The 19,361-nt window shown below is 39.2% G+C and overlaps 1 protein-coding gene across 7 annotated transcripts in view; it reads right to left on the bottom strand.

Annotated features, from left to right (window-relative positions):
* Window positions 1-1,752: 1,752 nt before the first annotated feature.
* TMEM56 (transmembrane protein 56) overlaps window positions 1,753-19,361 on the bottom strand; it is a 29,408-nt gene continuing 11,799 nt past the window's right edge. For 3 of the 7 annotated variants that reach the window (XM_026037943.1, XM_026037944.1, XM_026037945.1), the window contains 6 exons: window positions 15,016-15,181; window positions 11,930-12,019; window positions 7,695-7,753; window positions 5,707-5,801; window positions 3,788-3,861; window positions 1,753-2,449 (listed from right to left, as the gene is read on the bottom strand). In XM_026037943.1, coding sequence (XP_025893728.1) covers window positions 2,134-2,449; window positions 3,788-3,861; window positions 5,707-5,801; window positions 7,695-7,753; window positions 11,930-12,019; window positions 15,016-15,181 — 800 coding nt within the window. In that variant the 3' untranslated portion in view covers window positions 1,753-2,133. Of the gene's footprint in view, window positions 2,450-3,787; window positions 3,862-5,706; window positions 5,802-7,694; window positions 7,754-11,929; window positions 12,020-15,015; window positions 15,182-18,435; window positions 18,581-19,361 lie in introns of those variants that run through there. The other 4 variants (XM_026037947.1, XM_026037948.1, XM_026037949.1 and 1 more) reach the window with 3 other exon arrangements.

Genomic DNA, 19,361 nt, shown 5'->3' with positions numbered 1-19,361 from the left:
TGAGATTGCAACATGCTACTAAAAATAATGCCCTGATCTAGCAACTGAAACAGCACGTGACAGATTTCATTTACACCTTTAAACCCTTTAAATCATAAAGTAATACAGAGCACCTTCATATGTAGACCCGACTTGATGCTGCCTGCACCAAAATCACTACCTTAAGGACAGCAGGTTCAGCAAGTTAGTAGAAAGCAGAGCCCCTTTCTTTCTGCAAAGCAGCCCAAAAAGTGAAGCCTGCAAAAATACAGAGTTTACAGCACTCGAGTAAAGTACAGAATTCACTCAAAAAACAAAGAACAAAATAGCAACAAGAAGAAAATCCCCACATAAACAAAATAATTGCTGAGTTTTCCAAGGCCTAAACAAGGTTCACTTGAAGTATTAATAAGCACAGCATGAAAAGTATTAACAATCCTTGCCGTATCCTCTAAGGAGGCAGAATTGGGGGAAAAAATGCCTCCTAGTCAACACTGAAAGTAAAAACGGTTGTTACGCTAACCCTAGAAGCAGCTCTAGGGAAGTGTCCTGACCGGGGCAGGGAAGGCGGCCGCAGGAGCCGTGGCGGGGCGCCCTGCGGCCCGCGGGACCCATCGCCACGAGCGCTGTCGGGCTCCGCGCTCCCCGCTGCTTTCACACAGCCTTGTTAGAGCAAAGGAAAACAAAGTTAGTGTACAAAAAATAGTATATACACTGAAACAGTCAGTGAAAATGCATACTTAAGCGCACATCCATAAGTATAACTTAAGTAATGCTCAAGACAAACAAAATAACACACCCAGAAGCTGATCAGTCCCAAATCAGATATGTTTTAAAACAAGCAAAACAAAACCAAGCTATGAATACAAATACAGTTCTCAATCACATATATACACATATGAAAAAAAATCCTCAAATTGCATTATAATTTAGATTCTAGACTATTCCTTGATGCTAAGATTTCTCTCTGATATTGTCCAAATCGTTAAGCTTGTGGTACCTACTGACAAATATGTGGCTCAGAAAAAGAAATTCTCTTCTATGCATCTGAACTGTCTTCTACAGAATTACTTGACTGCTTTAAAGAAACTCAACACATTTTTTTCAACATGTACAAAGTTCAACTCCTTCCTGAATTCAAGAATGTTTTTAATCAAAACCTCAGATTTCCAATCTGATTAACAAGGAAAACAGGGCAAGCAGACCTCAGTATTTCATAGCAAATGGTCGTTTCTATGACAAAAGAAAAAAGGTCTTAAGTTACATAACACATATACAGAATAATCTTATCTCTTTACAATTAAACAAACGTCCCAAAGTAGAAAACAGTCAAAGGGGAGTTATAATACTTCTCAAAAGTAGTAGCAGCAAAAAAAAAAAAAAAAAAAAATTAGAAATAATAATAAAAATCACTCTAGTCAGAATTATGCTATTTCTACATATCATTTACCATGCTATCTTACAAAAAAAGAATGCCAGGGAGATTTCATAGGTGCATTATTCTATGTAAGCTAACATAATAGAAGTTAGTACTTCCCATCAAAATTGTAATATTTTAACAGTTTTTTAAATATATTTTGTGGTGTTATAATACAGTGTTTTAGATTAAATTATTATATAAATCTCCCCAAGCAGTGTGCATGCATAAAACCATGACAAAAAGCAGTAAAATACTTCATAAAAATCAAAGCTGATTTTTTTTTTGTTTTTCTTGCAAAAATTAAAAAGTTTTCAAGAATGAAATCTTGATTGTTAACACTAAATATTCCTACAAGAAAAGATAGGAACATGCCAGGAAAATTGCACCATATCAGGAGTTTCATTTTCGAAGAGAGAGTCGATATTCACCGTGTTTATAAAACATGAATGTGAGAAACCTGAGTGAAACACTTAAGAACGCACTGGTGGACAACAACCAAGGCAGCGGCCAGGTGCTCGGATCACGTCCCTGGGCCCGTGAACTGGCACTGCTGCTGCTGCTGGGTTGGTGACATCCCACGAGCGCCGCGCGGGGCAGCGCCAGGGCAGGGCCGAGATCACTGCAGAGGTAACACCTTGCTTCCTCAAGAGGAGCATTCCGCAGCAGAAGCGTGCACTGTTTCACGGAACCCAAGCTATTTTCACAGTACACGTTTCATTTTATGCATGTGATTTCTAGTCAGATTTCCCATTTTTATGGGTTTTGGCCTCCTCCCGTCCAATGAGACAAATAACTTTGTAGCATCCTTTTGTGATTTTGACCATCCACATCACGTTCATGACATCCAAAACAACGCTTGAGATAATCCAGGCGCTCTGGGCTGCAAATCCTAACCTCTCAAAAGCCTCTGTTCCAAATGCAGAGAATACATGGCTGTAGTACATAGGTATGACTGCAATCCTCACCACGAAGAACACAACTGTCATCAACACACCATTGATGATGTTGGCCTTGGAAGATTTGGGATATCCTAGTACTTCAAAAAACCACCTGCAAAAGAAGAGCAGTCAAGGAACGCCACATGGACTTAAAGTCATTCCATTAAAAAGGATTTTATTTTATGGGGCTTAAAAATTACTTGTTTTTATTAATTACTTCTAACCTTCTCTTCTCTAAATTCTCTACTGTCCTTTGTCTTGGGTTACATGGTAAAACCTTCTGCTCAGTTACAATGAAGCACTGTGTGATATCCAGTACAGTGCAGGAATAACATGCAGAAAATCCTGAGCTGAACTGTAATCAGTACACAACAAGCAGGCATTTCGGTCACTTTGACATGTGCTATGTTATAATTCAAAGTTTATATCATTTCTCACGATAGTTTACAACAATGAATAACTGAAAAAAAACATATATAAGTACAAATTCTGAGCTAGGAGCTCTGTAGGTAGCATGCTGTATTTGCATGGGGTATCCTAGAGAGAGTTGTACTGTCATTCCCAGCTCTGTGGTTTTCTGACTGGTTCTGTTAGCTAGAACTAAGCCAGAATTTCACAGCCAGACAAGAAAGGAAGAATCCTCATACATTTGCTAAGACTTACAATGAGCACCTCTATTTTACTTGATATTTACTGTGCAGATTCCACAGGTAATATAAAGAGTTCTTAGTACTGTGATCTGCCAGGAAAAAGGCTTCTAAATATCTGCTCAGTGATCTGCCTCTCACCACATTCCAACAGATAAAAGCCAGTAAATCTCACTGAACATGAACGTTTTTCCCATCACTGTCCATAATTATCCCATAAAGGTTGCCATTAACATAATGCTTGACATACATTGTCCAGTTAGATACCCCTGATGACAAAAAGGAAATGCAAAGAAAACATTTCTGAGATTAGAATATCATTTTAATAATAGCTCTTTTGATTATATTAATGCAAGCAAGAGATATAACATAAATCATTATCAACAGTTTACATGACTCTCTTAAGTATCTGGTTCTCTTCACATTTAATGAGAAAAAGAAAGATTTATGCACTAATGAGATGACATCTCTCAGCGCAAGGGATTCCATTGCCTACAGATAAATTTCTGTTTTCGTGAGAAAGCAGTAAGTGGGGGTATTCAGGGACACATGGCCACAGCACAGGCTGCCATTTCGTATCATTTCACATGAGGAGTTTGTGAGAAATACATCAGCTACAGCTACCTTGTCACTGTGGCAGCCAAAAGCTTTCAGAGTAGTTGTCCAGTAATCTTTAGCTAAACATATATTAATTCACTTTCAGCTAATGTTCAGCAACACAAAACTTCCTAAGTGAAACAAACAGTAACCCAGATTTAAAGAAAAAAGAATTAGGTAAAAATTCAGTGAGAAGCACCACTTACCGCTGGTTCACAAAAGGAGTGGAGAACTCTGCGAGCAGGCGGAAGTTCCCAAAGTAAGCGAGCAGGCCCCGGCTCTGGCGAACGAGAGAGGAGACACGCACAAAGCTCAGCAGCCAGCGGCTAAACAGCCTTCAAGCTGCACAGAATGGGCGTCTCAAATTACTCACTAAAACTGATAGTGAGCAAATTTCTTAGTCACAATGACCTTCCTTACAATGTCAAAATAAGGTTTATTACAAAGAAATACAAATCTCCATTATCTTGAAGTGATAGAGTCTTATACCATTTTAAATAAATCTTTAAAATATTTATAGTTGAGTGGCAACGCTAGTTAGAAGTGACTGGCACAAACAGTAGTAGGCTCTAATTATAATGATTAAGTTATCATTAAGAGGATTATAAACATTTTAAATTTCTCATGTTTAACTACACTGAAGGGGAAATCACTGTAAACTAAAGGGAAAAAGCTCTTACATTTCTGTAGGGAATGTAGCTTGCTTAAGTGAAGATCAAGGGCTCTTAATTGTCAGCAGAAAGGGCACATAAAAGCTCTCAAATTCTTTTCTCATTCCCACCGCAGGGGAAACCCTTTCCATCAATTCTGTTTCAGTCCTTGCCACATACTGTGGAAGAAGAGCTCGGCTATTGTCTGCTGGTGTGTAGCATTTTACCCTGACAGGCACTGTAACTGAACCCTTTTCTGCAAGCGACAAAAACACGGAATATTGTCCATGTCCATCTTTTGGTTGTGCTACACATCGGAAATAAGATCCATTATATCATGGCTGGGTAAATGGCTGGATAAGCAGCAGTTGACAAACGCAGAGAGAAAAATATTCAAAAATATTCAGCAGTTCTCCTGAGCAACCCACAGCACACTCTTTTCCCCTTAAGGCGTTTATCAATAGCTAACATTTAAGGCATTTTACATCAGACTTAGCACTACATCAGGCAGAATCTGTGTGCTTAATCAAATTATTTGGCATCTTCAAAAACACCTTTGAAACAAGAAACATCAATAAATTTCTCTAAAGATAAGCCCATGAGAGTGACATGGAGACACCTTTTTAAATAAGTTTAGAGGTTAGTGGGATTTCTTTCTGAAGAAATTCCACCTAGGAGCAGCAGAGTAATAAATATAAAAATAGATATAAAAAGACTTGAAGTTAGCCTATACTAAATAGTTGATAAGGTCCCTTTAACCTTTGTATGAGGAACCACATAGTGTTGTACATTATTCAAATTAGCATACTAATATTAAATATTAACAGGCACCATCTACCAGCTGTTCCAATAACTTGTAGCATCAAATAAAGTGGAATTTGTTTCAGAATCCTTCAGAATTCTCTCTCCCAAAGTAATAGCGTTCTCTAAACAGTGTCCGAGTGACATGAAGTATGAAACATTTATTTTATATTACACTGTTGCCACAACAGAATCCTTAGTTTTCTTTAAAAAAAGAATTAAAAAAAAAATTAAAAAAGGAAAAAAACCCACACCCAGTTGATTAAAACCTGCACCAGACTTAAGAGATTGTTGACCTATGGAAATTCCTTGCAAATAAAGAAATAAGCAACTGAAGCAACTGAAACTGTTTCCTTCTGATTTCTCCAGAAGGAACAGGGAATTGTGTTTTTTTGTGAAACCCTTTCCCATAACCACATAGGCCCCTCTCTCTCAAATGCCTCTAATGAAAAGAGTTCCAGTTTTAACAGATAAACAGGTTAGGCTTTTTTTTTCATTGAAGGCCTGTAAGACAGGAAGGGCACGTGTTTAGCACAGGTGACTGTTAAATATATCTGGAAAGTAATAATGACCGAAAATATAAACAGGCATTTCAGAAAAGGTAACACACCAAGCAGCAAAGAATTTGTAAACATTAATCAAATGAGATCTATAAAGCATTTCTCTGAACTCACCAGTACAAATGAGTAAGCATACAGAGCTGCCAAGTGATGTATTACAAAATATTTGTCACCAATAGCTTTCCAGTAGTAAATAATAAGCAACAAATCTACAAGAGAAAAGAAATACCAATATGTTACCATTTAAGTTTTAATGGTAATATATATTCTATAAATATTAAAAAATATCATGGTAATACACCATATAAAGATTACCATCCTCAAGTTTTTAAGAGTTGTAGACACTAACACAGGGTTCCAGTAATAGCCTCCTGAATTAATCATCTTTGAGGATTTATCCTGAAGACTTTCTTTTCTGCAGTAAGGGCTCTGACAAAGCATTAAGCAACAGTATTCTTCCAACCATTGCCATAAATTGTTTTGCACATTAAGGAGAGTACAGGGACAATAGCTTTAGCTGAAATATTTTGGAAAGAAAAAAAGGAGATTCAGAATCTCATAGTAGCACCTTGTGCTTATGAGCCCACAAATTTCAGAAAACTACACTTCCCACAGGGCAGAGAGCATGGCCAATAATCATGTGCAAGAGACAGGGATCTACTGGAAGACTTGTGAAGCAAGAAACCTTTGTGATCTACTATAAGGCTTGTGAAGAAAGTAGTGTTTTAGCAGCATTTTGCTAAATGGTCATTTACCAAAAATAATTTTGAAAGAGGCACTTGCAATGAAAAGTAACTTTGGTTTATTTAATCAGAACTCTGTAATTACTGCAAAGTGGTAGAGCGGACATGAATTAACACTGTATTGCAAGCACTGACATTAAAGTTCCGTCTTGCCCTCTTAATGGTTTGAGATTTCAGGAGGTTCTCTGTTCTTTACTGGAAAAGGAAATTCCAGATAAATAAGTACTTGATACATTGCCTTGGAATACAGGCAAAAAAAAGTTCTGAATCAAAGACTTTCCCCTCAGCCTTTTGTATCTCCAGTGTGGGTCCTCATTCCTTTTATAAAAATTATCTATCCTCAGGCAGGACTCTCCATCATCTGCTAGAGCTGCTCTGCTTCTTATAAATAATTAAACATTAACTATATAAGGAAGCGAGAACAAATTAGTGGCCAAGTCCAGGTCTCTATTCAAAGGTACTCATTAACTCATAGTGAAAAGCTAATGCATAATTATTCCGAAAGAGATACCAATGAATTTAAACAAGGCAGATGAAGTTCCTCCAAGAGATAAACTGGAGACTTAATCCAACCTGCATCCTAAGTGGGCACCCTCATCACCGCCTTACCCAACCCACCAGGGCACAAAATCTCCTCTGACAGAATCCAATACATGGCTCGATTTCTCATCAGAGACTGCAGCCTAACATGAGGGGTTTTCCTTGGAAATAGCATGAATCACAATAAGTTTTGCCTTGACAAGTCAACATGCTCATGGCCATTAAAGGAAAGCTACAAAACATTTTGTAAGAAACGTTCACAAGACAGTTTCAGCTAATAAGTTAGAACAAAAAATATATACAATGCCTTATCAAGAAAATAATTGAATATTTCTTAGTTTTACACATAAAACTAAATTTTGACTTAAAGTAAAATTAGAAAATGAGCATGGGAGGAATCTCATGGTGTCACTTGCCTCAGTTTGTTTTGAGAGTTAGCAAGCTGCCTCAGCCAGCATTTTGAGGTCAGCAGAAATAAATATGAGTGCCAGAAGTTGCAGATACCCTGGAGTGAGTGAAAGGCACCACTTTAACGCCTTCCAGCACTTAAATTAGCCAAAGTACAAACACGGGTAGGAGCTTGTGGTTGTTTATCAAACCATCCTAAAACCACACTGGGCATTTCCTTGCTGCTCGCAGAGATATCACTCCCATCTTTCACATCCACGGGCAGGATTCTGTGATTTCATCACAACTCAGTAATTAGGAATTTTAAAAGCCACATTAGAACCTGTGCTGTATACACATACCACATTTTCAGCATAGCAACTCAACACAAGCACATACGTTGTGTGCACTGTATACACATTGAGTAATTACCAGAAATGAGGTAGCCTGTGGTAATAGCAATATTCAGTTGCACTATTGAAGGGTCACCCCTGTAAAAATACCAAAAATGCACAGTTACAGACTTTATAGCATTGTAATTTGCAAATGACACACACATATCAAACATCATATGTCCCTCAGGTCACCTAGTAGTTGGCCCCTTGATAAGAAATGATGGTATTTGGGTGAACAAGCTCCTAAGTGAGGAAAGCAGGGTCATTTTCCATCAGATAGAAGGCACCTCCTAACTAGCCTCATGACACTTACCTCTTCAGGAAACTTGTTGGAGACTAGAACTGAAACCCAGCACATCCCTTGAACTAGTTTCTCTGGAAACATCAGTCAGAGAATGAAGAACAGACCAAGAACGAACAACAGACCAAGCAGTGTCTCCCAGCTCTCTCCCTGGCACACTGCAATTTCCTTCTCACTCTTCTACCTTGTGAAAACTTCATTAAGGAAGAGAAAAACGTCTTACTTAGTTGATGCTTTTCATATACGTAAAATGATGGATGCTTATTATATCTACAGGCATAAGCAGAAGAACACATGATAGGAATTTATTTGCCAGTTCTTTGCATACAAGGAAGCTTCTAGCAGGAAAATGGAATAATTTCACACCTTCTGTCCCTTCCATTTTTGTTCCAAGTATTCAGCAAACTTGTGAATACAGCTCAAGACAGGGAAACATGACAACAAGCAACTTCTGTTTGTTCTTCCGCCGTCCTCTGCACATTCACGCTTTGAGGAGTTTGAAAAGCAGCTCCTTCTTCTCTGCATAAAGATTATTTTATACACATGCACACATATATAAACCAAGTCGTGCATCAAATGTACATATGTTTGAGTCAGCCAGATTGCACTCAAAATTGAGATTTAAGAGCACTTATCTGGATGACACAGGGAATGATCATTTCCCTTCAGTCTTTCCAGGAAAACAGCACCCTAGAGCAAACCCTCTCCAGACTTGGAAATCAAAAACCTGAGCAGCATGTACAGCTGCCCTTCCCATTGTCACCTCCCAACACCTTCAGGAAGATTTCCTGTTAGAATCCCAAATTAATCCCAGTTTTCCAGATTTCCTGGTCAATCTTATGGAATGAGAAGCACAATGGGGCTTCTGAAACCAGCTGCTTGCAGCCTTGTTTTGGTGCAAGTTCCAGGAGTGACAAACAGGGAGGACCTTGAATAAACAGATGGGACGGTGGGCTCTCTCTTTGATTACCAAGGAGGTGTGTGCAGCATGTGAATTATGCAGGAACATGCCCAGGCAGATAAAATGAATGAAAGTCCACATGGTGTTCCTTCTCCATGCCTTTTCTCAAGTAGAGTCATATCAGATAAAAATCAGATACCGATCGAATATCACACTTCAAAAAGACAGCGTAATAACCCTCCAGTGGACAGTTAAATGAAAAAAGCTGATTCTTTGGGGAAGTCACAACTTCACTCACTCACTTCTCCCTATCTAATCTCTACCACCTCCACATTTTTCTATCATGTTTTCTGACCCACCTCAAAAACAATTACTACATAGTCTATGTTATCTCAGTCTGAATTGAGCACAGAAAAAAAAAAGTGTTACAGGAAACCTTAGACTATCAAAAAAGGTGCACACACGTAAGGCAGATGTCTCCCTCTGAATTATCAATGCCCCATTCTCTATTATTTTTTGTTAGGACCAGTTGTATCTAGTTTCAGGCACAGCCTGACAGCAGCAGAAAGAGCACATCTTCTCCCTATCCTGCCCTTACTGCGAGTCTGGATCCTCTTGAGAGCTACGGTATCAGCATCCTGCTTTCCAGCTTCACATCCATGCATATATCTAGCAATTAGGCTGAGGTACCAGGAGGCTCAAAATTTGAGATTATCCTATGCTAAAGCAAACAAAAACACCCTACAAACACACTCCAAGAAAGAACCAATTTGGACATTGTCATCTAGTCAGCAACTATCCAAAGACACTGACAACAGCTAGAGTGAAAGAACGTCTCTATCCAAACCTTCCCAGTATTCCAGAACTGGAGGATCTATGCAATGCTCTCACTGTAGGGGAAAGAAGAGGCCAAGGGTTCAGCAAGGATCCCCAGTCACTTATTTGTCAAATTCACAAATGCCTCTCACACTGTTAATAGGCTCACACATAATAACATAAAAGTTAGTCTTGAAAAAGAGTAAGTACAGAGGCAATTTCTGAGAAAACCACCCTATGTTTCTGGTATTGTTGCTTGCTCCTGGGAGCAGAAAGTCAAACACGAGAGCAGGATGGCAAAGCAACCTTCTATTCTACTGGCAGGCTGTACGCAAGTCGCTGCAGCGTCACGGGCAACACGTCCAGCCTGCGGCTGCACTTAGGCAGCCACCTGCATCAATATGGATTCAAATTATTGCAACTGTTTTTAACAGGTTAAGGGATGCTCCACACACTTTAATATAATTAAACAACTGAAAATATTGATTTTCCAATCTAGAATTGATAAATTCTTGAAACTACTCGGCTTTTGCCTGAGAAATAATTTAGATAAATACTTCCATAAAATGAACCTGAAGTTTTGATTTAAAAAACACAGATCAGATATCCTTCCACTACCAGACTTCTAAGTATGTATTTAAAAAAAATATATTATTCTACCTCTATAAAAATAAAGCCACAGGTGACAATTATCCTAAAGGTATCCGAGAAAAGAAAACTATTTATAAGAGCAGAAGCACCAATATAATCTGCCTCCCAAGGGCAGGCAGATTTTCTGTTTTAAAATTCAATGCTTTTACATAATATTAGAATGCTAAGGCTTCTTTAGCAAGTATCCAATCTTGTGTATAAAAAGTTACCTAACATAACCTTATTCAAACCTAAGGGGAAAAAAAGTAAAAAAAAAACAATTTTTCCAGTTTATCTGATTTCCACACTATGAAATAACCTCCCCACCCCGGAAAGAAAACAAGAAAATTTAACTCAAGTTAAGGCACGATTAATTTAACTTCACCAAATGGGTTTTATTTCTGCCATTTGTTACTTCTTTTGTACTATTTAGAACAAAGTCTACTCAAACAAACCAAGATACAAGATTTTATCTCGTGTATCTTACCACAACACACACATGCAAACACACATACAAATTTAAAATAAACTGCTGCTGTTCAGCATGGTTAACAGATCTCCTCAGACATGCAGACAACTGTATTTGTTCTCTCAAAGATACTAAAATAAAATGGAGAAAAGAAAGCCAGAAAGCTGACATTTTGATCATGTATCACTACATAAGAGGCTAATGCGGCAGAAGTTGATGTTACTATTAATGTTATATTAAAATCACATAATAAGTCAGTGGAATAAGAAGTCAGTCTGCAATCATAATTCCAAGCTTCAAGCACCCAAATCCATCCAGTTCACACCGCATTGTCATTAATTGACAGCATCAAAAAATTTTAAAAAGGCAGAAACAGTATCAACTGTTACATTTCTGCAGATTTATACTGGCTCAACAGCAAGGTCCTTTGAAAACAACTCATGACAGAAACATGAAATGAGACTTAAAAGTACTTAATTACCCTTTAGAATAAAAATACAACTTCTTCCCTGCAGAAAGGGAGACTCAGAGGATGAGTAAAACTTCAAAATACAAACACCAATTTATAATTAACTAAAATAAGTGACATCTTCCACACATAAGGAAAAAGAGCTGGGGAACTGAATCAAAATAACATAATTAGATATCAAGAAATGATTACACTAAATATGCAATATTTTGGTTAATTCAAGAAGCTTTTAGAAACCTTTTTTCAAACATTCCTACTTTTCAGAAGACAGCTTTAAAAAATTGATTAATAGAATTTTTGGAGAGACTGAAATATAAATAACCTCATTTCATTTATCATTTTATACATGTATATTTCACATGTACATAGGTTTTTTTTATATATATATAAAGACTATAGTAGATAGCACAGTTTCACTTTACCCACTTAGGTTGTATTTTCAGTTCTCCGTGTTAGTAATTCAATATGCTATTTCAGATCAATTGTACTATAAGCATTCCACTTCACAGAGACATAATGTAGGCATTAATATTGACAAAATATTTTTTCATTATTAAATGTACGAACTTAAAAATGGACAGTTTGTATTCCAAAGAGAAATTAAGCAATTAATTCAGTAATTAACATTTATTTTCATTCCCAATTATGTTATTATATAAACAAAACACACACGCAACATATCTTACCAGAGATGGTCGGCATTAACAGCTTCGTCGTACAACAAAATATACAGACAAAAACCACCAACCACCAAGGCATGGAATGTGGACACTGTCCTGAAAAATAGACCAGAGTCACAAATACATACTGGAACTCAGGGTATTATATATTATACCTATGGAAGAAGGAACCAAAGAAATTCTCAGCTGCATCCTTCTGCCCTTGCAGCAGACAATCACCTCTTCCTTACACTACATCCAAGTGCTCATATGACTGACTGAATACAGATGGGAAGGAAGTAAAGTTTGAAAGTAAAGTTGAGATCTATAATTTTTCCTAATTATCTCCTATGGTAATGAATCCTTACTGACAATATGATATATAAATCTTCAAATGATTACTGCATTGTCCTGTTTACTGGAAAACTTGAAAATATATCTTTTATTTTATCTCTGTGCTGGCCTTCATGTACCGTAGCAGCAAGTTTGTTTGTGCACCCAGGCGTGCATTTCACACAGCCCTAAACTCTGTGCAGTGCTGTGCACCGGCCAACTGTTTTGCCACTTTTTAGGTCTGACTAACAAGAAGGGAAATCACATGTCAAAATACTTTTGCAGTTCTTGTGTTTGAAACATTAAGCACAATACAGTAAATTACACGCTCGTGAGCGTATCATATAGTTAAACATTATCTATATACAAACAAATGTATAGATGTGGTTAGTTACCAAGGCAGTCTTTGTACATATTCAATGCATCTATTTGGAAATTACTAGTATTTTATGTGTGCCTAAGTCACCCTCAGGACTCAAACGGCTACTGGCAGGATTTAAAGAAAACATTTTAAGCCTCTTGCTTAAGGAGGACCTTGCAGAGGAAGAGATGGTTGGAATCAGTGAGGGAGAGAGGAGAGAAATAAGAAAAACAAAAGATGGAGATCGATAGAATATGAACAGTTACACATACAATGCTGGATAAGAACATTCACCAACCATTATTACATAGGCTAATTATTTTTCCCTAAGTAAAACAATTCGGCTATCAGAATTTTGATGATAATCAATAGTTCATCAGCTCTTAGCAACAAGGAATTACAGAAGACTAGGAACTTCAAGCACAGCATGATGTGCAAGATTAGTGTTTGAGAAACACTTGGGATTTACAGATTTTAGAAGAGGATGATGTTGAAAGAAGTAAAATTTTAATCCTAAAACACAATTCATTCATTTGGAGTCACAGCTTCTCTCAGGAGCAGCTGTTTATGCAAACTTTACTACTCAGGAATGTAAGCTGTATACAAACATAGCACAAGAAGGAAAAGAAGAAAAAACCCTTATGGACTTTCAAGTTTTTCTACAGAAAAGGAGACAGAGGAGGAGAAATAGTACAATATACTCCATTTCAACATGAAATTTAGGGCAAACTATCATTTCCACAAAATAATTGGCACAGCCTGCATTATTTAACTCCTCCCTAAACTGCAAATAAAAAAAGTTGCACTAATAAGTTGCACACCTACTCCTCTACTATAAAAGAGATTTTTTGCAACAGCTGAGTAGCACAAAGACATGTACTGCAGAAGCAGCAGCAGGAACTTAGCACAGCAAATTGAAGAGCTAAGTACACCTGGGAGAAAGTGTAATTTTTAACTCAGTTTGACAGTTTGTAAACTTACGATTCCAGAAGCAGTTACTTTATTGGTTCATAATTCTTGGAAGATTAGAAAGAACACCCTGACATAAAAAGAACACAATCCAGAGCTGTGGCAAAAAAGACTGATTTACAAAATGCTCCGAACTGTAACAATATATTTTCAATACTGCTTTCCTACTCGGTCTATGGACTGATGCCCTCTCCCAGCCCCGGCTGAGCTGATAAAAATGCAGAACCATACTCGGTGCCAGTTTCCTTCGGGTCTGCCAAGAGAACCATTTGTGTGAGCACTCCCCACGCCAGTTCAATATTAGACGACGCAGCAGTGACAACACAGCAAAGTGTTTTAAAACACGCACGCTAACCCAGTGCATTTTGGCTAGAGATAGTGACCCCCTCAACCAGCACTGCTGTCTGCAGAACATAGCTCTGCCTATACAAACACATTGGCATGACGCAGCAGTTGCTTTTGGTGATGCTTTCGGGGCATAACCTTGTTTCTGGGCAGCAGTGCGAGCCTGTTGTGGACACAGTAGCACAGGTTGCCTTCCTGTCGCCTCGGGCAGGACGCCCTGCACAGAAAGGTGCAGCGCAGGCACGCGGCTGCTGCGCCGTGCTCTGTGTCACGCTTTCTAATTTCAGCACAGAATGCAGCCCTGGCCTGGCACTCGCATATGTACTCACATCTGCACGCAGCTCTCAACTCCCGGGATAGCTCGAGAAAAAAGTAACAAGGGGCACAGGCAGAGCTGCTTTGTTTATTAACTTGATTAGTTAAACACCTTACAACACAGCCCAGAGAAGCTTAATTCTAGCAGGCTTACGATCTGTGAAACAATTCATATGTTATTATGCAAAGCATTACAGCTTAGCACAGTGCAAACAAGCATGGGATATGTCCTCAGAAACCCTATTACATAATTCAAGGGGTCACTTGACGTGGCTTAGAGACAAAAGTCCTTCTCCAACACAACAGAAGTTTAATTTAGTTTCCCTTTCTGCCTTTGTTGTTGATTGTAACAAGGAACTAAAGCCACTGCACCAATGCCATGAACCAGCATCCTAAAAAGATGCTCAGGTAAATAGATAAATGTTCAGAAACTGAACTGCAATTAAGACAATAGCATCTAAAAAAAAACCACTGCAAGTGGACATCTGCCAAATGGAAGGAGAAAATTATTTCTGTTACTAATGCTGCCGAAAACAATGGAAACAGTTTTAAGATGGGCCACCTGTATTGCCTTTAAACAGCACAGCAGGCACAGAGAGATGACTAATGCATTTTGAGTGCAGTGAATACAGGACAATTCTTCAAGCTCAGAACATGAAAAATATTTTAAAGCTATAATAGGCTACAGAGTTCATATGTTTCACTTAATCTCTATGCAGCTCTATATAGATATATACACACATACACTTTCTGGTACTTCATTATTTCTAGCTTATTTTGAACACTTTACCTTGAATTCCATTCAATCTTCCTTTTTTGGCTGAGCTTGTTAAAAGCAGGAGTTATTCGCGTCGATACCCAAGAACTTATAACATGGAACAGGACCTGAAATACAGCAAAACTGGCAACAGCAATACCAATAGTCAGGTTGCTGAAGGAAGCCATAGCTCTTAAGCCTGTGAAGAGAAACAGTAGATAATTTCAGTCCATTCTGCATTTAATCATCTTAAGCAGCCACAAAAAAAAAAAGGCTTCCGACAGCTAATTTACCAATTTAAATTTTATTCACCAAAAACCTTCATCCTATTCAATATTTCTATTTATCAGAATTATCCCCAAACTTTGCATGTAAAGTTTTTTTTCTTTAGCATATGTATACTTAGATAGTTGTTGTCTAAACTTGCACGTATTTTATTGGCAAAGAAAGGGCAAGAGGGAATATTGGGACTTAAAAACACTATCAAATCCTTCCTGCTTTCTGCTACTGGATCCCTCCACCCACTTGCCTGTGCAGAAGCCTCCACTCTCTCCCAAAGAAGTTCCTCGGTTAAATCATCTTGTTCTTAATAGACGGAAATCCCATCAATAGCAGTCAAAAAATGATGAAATCGGGTAACTCTAGTAGAGATGTTTTCGGGGTGAGCTGAGAGCAGCCTGGGGACCCGATGTGCTCAGCGCAGCTCTGCCCGCACCCCCGTCAGGGCCGGGGGCTCCCAGTCCAGTCTGCACTTGGTTCACAATCGAGCGCTTGTCTTTTGTGACTGCCTGTGCTCTGGCGTTGGGAGCTTTTTTCTTCTTTATACAAAAGTCTTAGCTTTGTATAGCTTCGTGACACCATGAAAAGTTTCCTATCATCAAAGCTAATGAGTTTTTCAGATGCCAATTGCTTGTGTATTTAATGAAGCCTAGATAAATTGCTAAACAATTCCAAACATAAGTGTCAGTCTCTAAATATTCCAGCAATTTCTCCCAGGTCTCCAGTATTTTGTTGAACAGAAAAGGAAAAGGAATATTAAGTTGAACAGAAAAGGAAAACCAAAACACAATCAAATGGTTTGATTTAGATGATCTGAATAGCCATTTAAGTAACTGCTGTCACTTTGGAGGGATTTTTTGAAGAACTAAAAATCAAATGTGATCTTAGAGGCTAATAGGATTTTGTATTACTACATTTACCTAATGGTCACCAAAAATTGACACAACTCTATAACGCATTTATGTCTGTCTTTAGTTTATGTGCATTACAGAATGTCTTTTTAATTACAGCTACAATGTAATTAGATGGAAACCAAAGCAAATGAAAGAAAATCCACCATCTAAAAACATTTTACTAAAGACTTAAATACTCTAAACCTGTTGGGAAAATGGTAGTGACCAAGGCTCGGTTCAGAGGTGCCTCTGATGCCAACTAGAATGCTGTGCTAACACGTGGGGCTGCAGGCAGCAGCACCCAGGCGCTTGCCGCCAACGTGGTCAGGTTCCGCAGCACGCTAGTCTAGGACATGCATTAATGCGAGTCTATTTGAATCGGCACTTCCAAATACTACCTGCAATACTCAGTATGCTCTCAAGTATTTTTACACTAAATTTTCCTTATATTTCCCCATTGTCTCCATTGACCATGAACAAGAAAAACACAAGGGACACTGGATTTGAATTTTTAAAAACTCATGAAGGTACAGATGATCAATTACATTCACCTTTTTTTTCTATTTAAATCAACTAATAAGCATTGTATGGTGCCTAATCTAGGATCCACTGCTGGAGCAAACTCTCTGGTTTCTTTACTCTTATATGCTGGAGGAATTAAACTTAGGCTTTTTTTCCTGATTATTTTTTCCCCCAATGTTTGAGAGAGGCCTCCCTTACTACAGATGAGATGATGTAATAACAAAGTTTAATTCCTCCAGCGTATAAGAGTAAAGAAGCCAGAAAGTTTGTTGAAGCCAAAGCTCTTCAGCAAAATAGCAACATCAGTGAACATCAGTCATACCCACTTCTTCCCTTTGACTGAAAGGTGACAATTCTCCTGATCTTCCCCATCTGCAGAGACTCTACTGGTGCCTGCTTTCCTGGTTTGTGAAGATGCTGGCACAATCTCTTGGACAAAGGAGGCCACGTTTTGTTTTGTTTCTTTAGCACCAGAGATACCAACGTATCTCTATTAGAGCAGCATTTCAGCGCGCGCCAGGTGTTGGTGTGGCAGTGAATTATGTGACATTCCCAAGCACTACATGCCTTGACTTCACATCAGGATAGTAGCAACAAGAGACCCGGGACAGCAGTAGGACAGGATGCATCACGGTACAGAGCAGAAACTGCTCACCCTGCCTCTATGGTTGGGCTCAAGAAAGTTTGGCAAGATTGATTTCGGAAGGTGATTTCATATATGCTTTATCTAGATATTGCCTCGGTACATTAAGTAGAAAAGCATAGGAATCAATTCTCATCTACTTGCACAAATCAAGAGTGCGTTATTTAATTCAATTTAAGAGTCAGGTGTAAACAGCAGGTTTTGTATGAGATTAAAAAAAGCCAATTCAGCCATAAACGTTTGCTCATATCTTTGTTTGCAATTGTGTCCCATTTAACATGAAAGTTAACTGCTGTTATTGGAGTTACTTCCTTTTTGTTTAACAATAAAAAACCCTTCATGTTGTTGAAACAAGCTTCATATTTGAACAGAAACAGAAAAAGCTTTTGATTGCCTATGATTTTTTTGCCCTGTGGAAAAAGACCAAATTTAGTAAGGCAAAAGTAGTTTCAATTACACTGCTTTTTCTGCCCAGTATCTCCTCCTGGCTGTCCAGCAAAGTCTGATCAAGACACAGAACCCCATGGATTATATATGAGCAGACACTTTATCCCCCAAACTGCATAGTCATTGATTACCATTCAGCCAGCTGATACAGGTTTAGAGTAGGGGGGAGGGAAAGATAGGCAGGAGGGTGATGTGTAATTACTTTGTACTTTAGGAAAACAAGGTTGCATCATGAGCTATTTAATAGCCATCTTTTTTACCCCCCAACAGTAGTTTCCTATTGTTAGTTCTGGATTACTTGTAAATGATCAATCCAGTAGTTAGTTCAGGATTATTTGTTAATGATCAAAACAAATACCATCAATTATCTAGAACTACTGATTTTCAGCAAGTTATACATTACTTGTGTCCAGCAGAATGTCAAATTGCTCTTTTGACCCCATTAATTTTGGAAAAGATAATAATAATAGAGCTCTTTAATCGCGGTCAGCAAGAGTATGCCCAACATGATCTTTTCTCTACATTTGATCTCCAAATTTTACAATTTCACTTAAATCCCGCTTTTACTGAGAGAAAAAAAAAAGCCTCAAACAAGATTCAGCCCCCACATTCATGCATCCCCAATACTAGACCACTACATACTTCTCACGGAAGCAAATCGGCACTCACTGAAAGCGAACGGAGGGGCAAGAGAGTCACCCAGCTCTGTACCAAGCTTCGCTCTGCTTGTGCAGGGGGCTGCACTAGATGGTCCCCAGAAGTCCCTTCATCACTCCATGATCCACCTCATCTCACCATTCTCCTCAACCATGTGAATCTTTCACTGAAAAATAAGAAATACTCTCATATAGCCACGAGGCACAGCAAGGAGATACAGATTAAGGTGCCAGGCCCACAGGTTTATGCTTTATTTAAGGCTGGATTTCAAGACAAGTTTGATCAACTCCTAAATCAGATTACTCCTTAAAGCTGCTTGTGATACCAGCACACCCCATTCAGAGGCATGTTCTCTTGATCTCCTTAAGACTGAGCGCTAAATCCCATCTTTGTAAGACTTATCACACTAATTTGCCAAGAACAGCCCGGGACTGGTGGCTGTTTGCACATGCCATAATAAGCTTAGCAATAAAACATCTGCAATACTTGTGCTCTGCTCCGCTCTGGGTTCTGGCTGTTGCTCCTGCTGCCCCAGTTTGGTTGCATGCAGCGCCTGAGACCTCGCAGGCCGGGAGGAAAGGCAGGAGATCTGCCCACCACACCACGCCACACCACGCGTGTCCCCACTGCAAGCGACTGGACTGGACCACTGCAACTTCACCCCGCTGCTCCCTGAGCAAGGCGACTCGCGCCCGAACGCCGCCCGGGCAGCGAGGCCAGCGGGGGATCGCGCACAGCTGTGGCAGAGAGGACACCTGGGCACCGCGCGGCAGCAGCGCTGCCCCCGGCCACGGGCTGCCCCGCGCTCCGCGACAAGTTCTGGTGGGAAAAGCAGCGCGGGGGAGGAGGGAGGGAGGCAGGGGGAAGGGCAGGGCAGGGCTGAGCGCCGGCCGCCCCGCGCAGCGCCCGCCGGAGCCCCGCGCCGCGGCCCCGGCCCC

Source organism: Nothoprocta perdicaria, unplaced genomic scaffold, assembly GCF_003342845.1.
Source record: "Nothoprocta perdicaria isolate Ctin4 unplaced genomic scaffold, notPer1 scaffold_20, whole genome shotgun sequence".
In the NCBI taxonomy this organism is placed as follows: Eukaryota; Metazoa; Chordata; class Aves; order Tinamiformes; family Tinamidae; genus Nothoprocta; species Nothoprocta perdicaria.
Note: the sequence above shows the minus strand (reverse complement) of the source record. Positions and strands in the feature narration are given on the sequence as shown.